The sequence below is a fragment of the chloroplast genome of Akebia trifoliata (genome assembly GCF_017979445.1).
Source record: "Akebia trifoliata chloroplast, complete genome".
In the NCBI taxonomy this organism is placed as follows: Eukaryota; Viridiplantae; Streptophyta; class Magnoliopsida; order Ranunculales; family Lardizabalaceae; genus Akebia; species Akebia trifoliata.
Window position 1 is genome coordinate 12,501 of NC_029427.1, and position 7,500 is coordinate 20,000.

General features: G+C 36.6%; 5 protein-coding genes across 5 annotated transcripts in view, besides 1 other annotated feature; all 5 read right to left on the minus strand. All coding sequences in view use genetic code 11, as the record gives it.

Moving 5' to 3' along the window:
- Positions 1–922, minus strand: part of atpF (ATP synthase CF0 B subunit) — a 1,303-nt gene extending 381 nt beyond the window's left edge. The window contains exon 1 of the mRNA in view: positions 778–922. Coding sequence (YP_009234372.1) covers positions 778–922 — 145 coding nt within the window. The remainder of the gene's footprint in view (positions 1–777) is intronic.
- Positions 1–7,500: part of a sequence feature (large single copy region; LSC) that runs on past both edges of the window.
- Positions 1,340–1,585, minus strand: AZ401_gp080 (atpH). Its single transcript has one exon. The coding sequence runs from the start codon at positions 1,583–1,585 to the stop codon at positions 1,340–1,342; it is 246 nt and encodes an 81-aa protein (YP_009234373.1).
- Positions 2,311–3,054, minus strand: atpI (ATP synthase CF0 A subunit). Its single transcript has one exon. It carries the CDS (start codon positions 3,052–3,054, stop codon positions 2,311–2,313), a length of 744 nt encoding a protein of 247 aa, YP_009234374.1.
- rps2 (ribosomal protein S2) lies at positions 3,265–3,975 on the minus strand. The gene has a single exon. The coding sequence runs from the start codon at positions 3,973–3,975 to the stop codon at positions 3,265–3,267; it is 711 nt and encodes a 236-aa protein (YP_009234375.1).
- The window catches only part of rpoC2 (RNA polymerase beta'' subunit), a 4,146-nt gene continuing 834 nt past the window's right edge, over positions 4,189–7,500 (minus strand). Inside the window, exon 1 of the mRNA in view lies at positions 4,189–7,500. This exon is cut by the window's right edge and continues 834 nt beyond it. Within this exon, the coding sequence (YP_009234376.1) occupies positions 4,189–7,500 (3,312 nt within the window).

Below are 7,500 nucleotides of genomic sequence, written 5' to 3' on the forward strand. Positions count from 1 at the left end.
CTGTTTTCGATTATCTAATAAATCACTTAATGAAAGTAGATTATCTTCCCATTCATTTCAAAACTTCCATGATCTCTTCCCGAACCAAACATGAATCTTTCGATTCATTTGGCTCTCACGCTCAATTACTTATGTACTTATGGAGTATTCCCTTAGCTTTTTTTTAATGTAATGAGCCTATCCTCTTCTGTTCGTATTCCAACATATAGAAACTGATCATTGATCCAAGACCCTAATATTCGGAGGACTCTTCCGACCAGACAAAAAATCTGTAATTACCAGCAAAGTTGTTTCTTTTTTTTATTTATTAATTGAATTTTCTTCAAATCCAAAAAATTCTTCTTATTTTACTTTATACATAGGTTGTCGATTCAGCATTGGATAAAAAAAGGACGGGGTGCCTATTTTTCCAGTAAATGGTTCAAATCATTTTTTTATCGCTATGAGTGTTCTATATCGGATAAATTGGAGCTATTCATTTTGAATATTCATTTTGAAACCATCTTCATACTAACTAACATAGTGGTAGAAAGAGTACCAATGTAGCGCCTGGACTTCAAACAATTTAGCTTTAACCATGTTAAGGGTCCCACATTATTGGTTGATCGAGAATCAAAGTTGATTTACCAATGAGTCACGAAATGCTATGGTTCGTAATATGATTTCTTAATTTATTCAGAAGTAATTCGCGAGATCGTGCACCTTTCTTTCCTAGTTATAAAAAAAGAAAGTGCAGCTGGTTGGATCCAGCCTATTCTTGAAATAAACAACTCGCACACACTCCCTTTCCAAAAAAGATCAGTACACCAAGTACTATACTTAGATTTATTGGATTTGTTGCTAAAATATCGGTATTAAACCCGAAACTCCCGGCGGATGGCCAGTGACCCAAGGAAACGAAAGAATCGGTTACATTTTTCATATGATCTCCTCTTATAGATAGGACTAACAAAATCGAACAGAGTTCTTTATTTATTTTTTTGTATTATTATTTGTATTACTTTAGCCCCTTTTTGATTTGATTGATTTGTTGATTAATTTCCTTATTTCATTTCTCAATATATTTAATTATTAAATTTTGAAATTAGTCAATTATTATTTCAATTTTATTTTGTTGCAACGCTTCCTAAAAAAAGGGGTTTCCATTGGACTAAGAACGGGAAGGAAGAAAGCGAGTGGATCTGCAAATTTCCTCATCCTCAAATCAGTCCTTCCCACAGGGTATTGTCTCAATGAATAAGTGATTGTCGGAATAAAATCTTGATAGAATTCGAAAAAGCAAGCGGCAAGTCCAAGGCAATAAAAAAAAAAAAAGAAAAGGCCGTTCACATTTCTAGGATTAAACAAAAGGATTCGCAAACAAAAGCGCTAATGCCACGACCAGTCCATAAATTGTTAAAGCTTCCATAAAAGCCAGACTAAGCAATAAAGTACCTCGTATTTTACCCTCTGCCTCTGGTTGTCTCGCGATACCTTCTACGGCTTGGCCCGCAGCAGTACCTTGACCAACTCCAGGTCCAATAGAAGCAAGCCCTACGGCCAATCCAGCAGCAATAACGGAAGCGGCAGAAACCAGTGGATTCATGGTAAGCTCCTTGCACAAAAAGAAAGAAATGGTTAATGATACAATCAACCAATGAATTATGACTTATTATTTATTCCATTACTAAGATCCATCCAGTCGAAGTAACTAAGAACTACGACTTGAAGTAATGAGATTATTGAATCATCAGAACTACTTCGATATCTCGTTTTTAGTTCCTATCCATGAAGTCTTTATCAATCCATAAGGCTCTAGTTCTTCCATTTCTTTGTTTGAAACCATTCTTTCAATTCTTCGCTCTTTCTCTTCTATATGCTTGATTTCATCTGTTTATTCATTCGTCACAGACGAAACAGAAGGACTTTTATTGGAATCCCCATCTAAATTCACAGTGGGATGGGAAAGGAAATAAGATATATGGATAGTTCATATATAACTAGTCAATATCTACTATCACATATACATATATTTCTTCCATAACGTAAACCAACCATTCACATCTTATATTCTATATTCATATTCAACCAGATTCAAAATTATTCTTTGAAACATACACAAGAGTTGACTTATAGCCATTACATTACATATATTCAATCCCCCCCCCTTTTTTTTCATTCCTAACATCGTAATCTTTTTTGCTACTACACTAGATCATATATACCAGATTTGTATTATTTGTATCTATTATGTTCCAAAATAGCTTATCTTCAGCCGCCCATACATTGTGTTGGGATAAACTTAAAAAAGAATACTATTTTGAAAGCTAATCAATGATGACCTTCCATGGATTCGCCTATATAAGCCGCGGCTAAAGTTGCAAAAATAAGAGCTTGAATCCCACTTGTAAATAATCCAAGGAACATGACAGGTATAGGAACCACTGAAGGTACTAAAGAAACAAGAACAGCAACGACTAATTCATCAGCCAATATATTCCCAAAAAGTCGAAAGCTAAGCGATAAGGGTTTTGTGAAATCTTCTAGGATATTAATTGGTAAAAGTATTGGAGTTGGTTGAATGTATTTACCGAAATAACCCAATCCTTTTTTGGTAAGACCCGCATAGAAATATGCCACTGACGTAGGTAAAGCTAAAGCAACAGTAGTATTTATATCATTCGTGGGTGCGGCTAACTCCCCATGAGGTAACTGTATGATTTTCCGAGGTAAAAGAGCCCCTGACCAGTTAGAAACAAAAATAAATAAGAACAGAGTTCCAATAAAGGAAACCCAAGGACCATATTCTTCTCCAATCTGAGTTTTGCTCAAGTCTCGAATGAATTCAAGAACATATTCGAAGAAATTCTGACCGTTGGTCGGAATGGTTTGTGGATTCTGAACAGCTATAGTGACTGAGCCTAATAAGATAGCAATTACGACCCAAGAAGTTATAAGTACTTGGGCATGGATTTGGAAACCTCCTATTTGCCAATAGAAATGTTGGCCTACTTCCACACCGGATATATCGTATAACCCTTTTAGTGTGTTGATGGAACATGGTAGAACATTCATCTTGCCCTCTGACAGAAATAGAACTTAAAAAGGAATTATTTTGATTCAACCATCTCTTTATCGACTCGCCCACTTGAATTGTATATTTCGGATACCAAATAATTACATAATATCCCCAGTTATTTTTATCTCTTTTTTGATATTCAGGAATAGTAACCGATTCAATAAATCTATGGAGTTACGGAAGTAATTCACTTATCTTATTATTAATCAACGATTTCTTATATAGCTAGAACGACCCTCACAAATTGCGGATACTAATTTGTTAAGAATTAATCGGATTGAAGCTATAGCGTCATCATTGGCTGGAATCGAAATATCTGCGAGATCCGGGTCACAATTTGTATCGATTAAACAAATTGTTGGAATTCCCAAAATGACACATTCTCGAAGAGCCGTATATTCTTCTGGCTGATCAACGATGATTACAATATCAGGTAACCCCGTCATATATTTGATGCCGCCTAGATATGTTTGCAAGTGAAATAATTGTCTCTTCAACATTGCTGCATCTCTTTTCGGAAGACGGTTGAGTCGTCCCGCCTTTTGGTCCGCTCTCAAGTCCCTGAACTTATGAAGTCTCGTTTCTGTAGTGGACCAATTCGTTGACATACCCCCGAGCCATTTTTTATTAACATAATGACATCGAGCCCTTATTGCAGCCGATGCTATTGAATCAGCTGCTTTTTTTTTGGTACCAACTATTAAGAATTGTTTTCCCCTACTTGCTGCATCAAAAACTAAATCGCAAGCTTCTGATAAAAAACGAGCAGTTCTAGTAAGATTTGTAATATGAATACCTTTACGCTTTGCAGAGATGTAAGGCGCCATTCTAGGATTCCATTTCCTAGTACCATGACCAAAATGAACTCCTGCTTCCATCATCTCTTCCAAATTTATGTTCCAATATCTTCTTGTCATTTCTCCCCACACTTCCTCTCTTTTTTTTTTTAAGAGACGAGGTACCCTGAAATAAATAATTGTTCCGATGGAACCTTCTACCGTAGATTGACCGTTGATACACGGTCCAAGCCATGAATTCTTTTCTATTCGTTATTTTTTATTTTTATTACCAAATCAAATGACCGGACCAGATAAGATAGTTAAAGTTAAGTTAAAAGGATGAATCTGCTCTTAGGAATCAGTAAATCCCGTAAATGATTGTTCTGATGTATCATGGAAATTCTTTGGGATGCAAGAATCAAATAATTCTCTGTGGTGGACCAAAATATCTCTCATGTCCCCCTCGAATAGATTCTTCTTTTGGATTTCCAAAGGAATGTTGCTGTGTTGACTTAAACGGTGCACTAATCCTTTAAATCCGGTACCAACCGGTATCATCCCCCCCAGAACAACGTTCTCTTTCAGGCCTTTCAACCAATCGATACGACCTCGTAGAGCAGCTTTTGCTAAAACTCGAGCAGTTTCTTGGAAACTCGCTTCGGATATGAAACTTTGAGTATTCAAAGATGCCCTCGTTATTCCCAATAAGACGGCTCGGTAACAGATCGCTTCTTCCAAAGCGCGCCCCGTTCGTTCCGCTCGCAACAATCCAATTAGTTCTCCGGGTGAAAAAACGTTAGACATTCCCTCTTCTGAAACCAACATTTTTGATGTTATTTGACGTACAATAATTTCAATATGCCTATTATGGATCTGCACTCCCTGGGATCGATAAACCTTTTGAATCTTATTAACCAAAGAGATACGACTTTGCGCTATGGTTAGCTCAGCGCCAATCAAGAATCCCCAAGGAATTCCAAGAATTCTTGTTATACGTTCGTTCCAACCTTCAACCCTCTTTTCTAAGTTCATTGAGATTGAATCAACCGAACGCACTTCTAACACTTGTTCTACTTTTGGAAGACCTTGCGTTATATCACCAGATCTCGATTTTTCATATATAAATGTAACTAATGTATCTCCTTCGTAAAGGATTTCCCCATAATGACCATGAACGGTTGTTCCTGGAGTAGCCAAATAGGGCTTAGCTGATCTTATTACTAAAGAGTTAACATGAACAATTAGAACCTGACCAGATTTTAGGTGTGGTCCGTATTTAGATATACATACATTTTCACAAATAAACTGTCCAAGGTTTATTATTGCCGATGTTTCTTCACAATAATCGTGATGGACAAAATACCAATTCAAATTGAATGGATTCAAAATTATGTTACTGCATGAATCGGGATTATAAATTCTCCCATTTTCGTCCATGAAATAATATTTAAGTACTTGGAAAGTGTGTTTTAAATTGTCAAGTAGCAAATATTTATTTACCAAGATCTGATTATGAGTTATTAAATGGTAAAATGAGTAAAAATTCGTAATTTTAGGGACAATCCCTAAAGGACCCAACGAATTCCTAATTGGAAGTAGGGAATCCCTTTTAATTGATTCTTTTGTCACATTGTTATTTTTCAAACCGTTGAATGGACCCATTCGCGAACAATTAGATGATGACAAAATTATCAAAGATTGGCATTCCTTATTTCTATTCAACAACGTACGAATAGTTCCTTTATGTTGGGTAAGTGATTGTTGAATTCTTGTCTTGGAATAAAAAGGATTGAGATTGGTGCGATCTGATCCATTAGCGGGGATCAATCCTGACCCTGCCGAATCATTCCGTTTCCCGGTATACGAAATAAGGGACTTCACTAAGTCCATTCTTATGAAATCTCGAATTAGATCATTTAACCTTACTTGAACAAAGGAAGCATGAACTTCCTCTCTAGAAGAACCATTTTTTTCTTGGTCCCAATTCAATACTAAACAAGTTCGAACTAATTGAATACTTGTGTGAGAAATTCCTCGAATTGGTTTACCATTTCCATAAAGGATATAATTGACAACTCGCAGTTGCACATTATCCCTTTCCTGCAACAGATCCTCGGGGAAAAGCGTTGCTAAATTTATCCCGTCCGCTATTTCATATGTGATTACGGGTCGAACCAAAACAAAATACTTTTTCTTGGTAGGTGTGATCCGTTGGACATAGATCCAATTTTTCAATTTTTTGGATTCTTTAGAATTTTTTTTTCCCGTTCCTGGTGGTATCAAGATGCCGCTGTGCCAGGATATCTTATCCGTCTCTCCAGGAAAATGGATATCCCCAGAAAATATTTTCAGTTCAAGCCTTTTTTTTTTTCTTTCCACTCGAACTAATCCGCCCACTCGGCTTTTTATATTTAAAGTTATTTGTGTATCTACTCCAATGATACTATTGTTCCGTACCATTATGGAAGAAGATCCGGGTAAGATATGCACCTCCTCGGGAATGAAAAAAAATCGATCGATTTTCAGTTGGTCTTTTGACCTAAATTCTTTTGTTCCTCGATACTCAATCAAATCCTCTTTTTTGACGATTGAATCCACCTCTATAGTGCCATATTTAGTAATTCCCGAACTGTTTCTTCTGTATCGGGGATCATCGAAATAAGCAAGAATACTATTTATACGGAAAATACCATTTATGGGTATTTCAATCGAGATACCTGAACAGGGTATTAGTTCTTTCTCTCGTTCTTGATTAGGTTGGAATGGAATGATGAATCTATTTCTTCGCCTCTTTGCCACTAAATCAGAATTCTCGTGGAGAATGGCAGGATATGTGAAATTACAATGACCTTTGCATATGATTCGATCAGGTCCTGAATAATCCAGAATCCTCTTCGCCTTTTTACCAGAAGGATCCGAACGAAACAATTTATGTCTCACTTGATCATTAGTCACTGAGAGGTTAGAAATATATCTTCGTTCGAGAGAAAAAGAATTAACATTCATTTGATCTTGATCCTTGTGGAGCGAAAAAGGAACTATACTGGATCTGTACGGATCTCCTGATAATATCCATAAATGACTTGTTTTTGGTAGGAGATGAACATTACCATATGTATATTCGGGTGCATGGTACACATTAGTACTCCAGTGCATTTCTCCCTCTGAGTCAGAATAAATATGTTTTCGAACCCTCTCTTTAAAATTCAAGTTGGATGTTCCCGCGCGAATCTCAGCAATCACTTGTTCTGATTCTACATATTGATCATTTTGAACTAAAAGAAAACTTTTTGGTGGAATATTCACATTATGGAGAATATCCTGACTTTCAACAATTACATATAGGTCTATATAACATAGAAAAGCAGGATGTCCGTGACGTGTACGTGTGGGATGAACCAAATCCTCATTGAATTTGATTTTTCCATTAGAAGGAGCGCGTACATGTTTTGCAGTCCCGCCTGTGAATACTCCACCGGTATGAAAAGTTCTTAATGTTAGTTGAGTACCCGGTTCTCCAATGGATTGACCTGCAATAATACCTACTGCTTCTCCCAATTCGACCAGGTCGCCATGAGTGGGACTCCGACCATAACATAATCGACAGATCCAAGATGTACTCCTGCAAGTAAAGGGGGTTCGAAGAGATATTGGTTGTGCTCG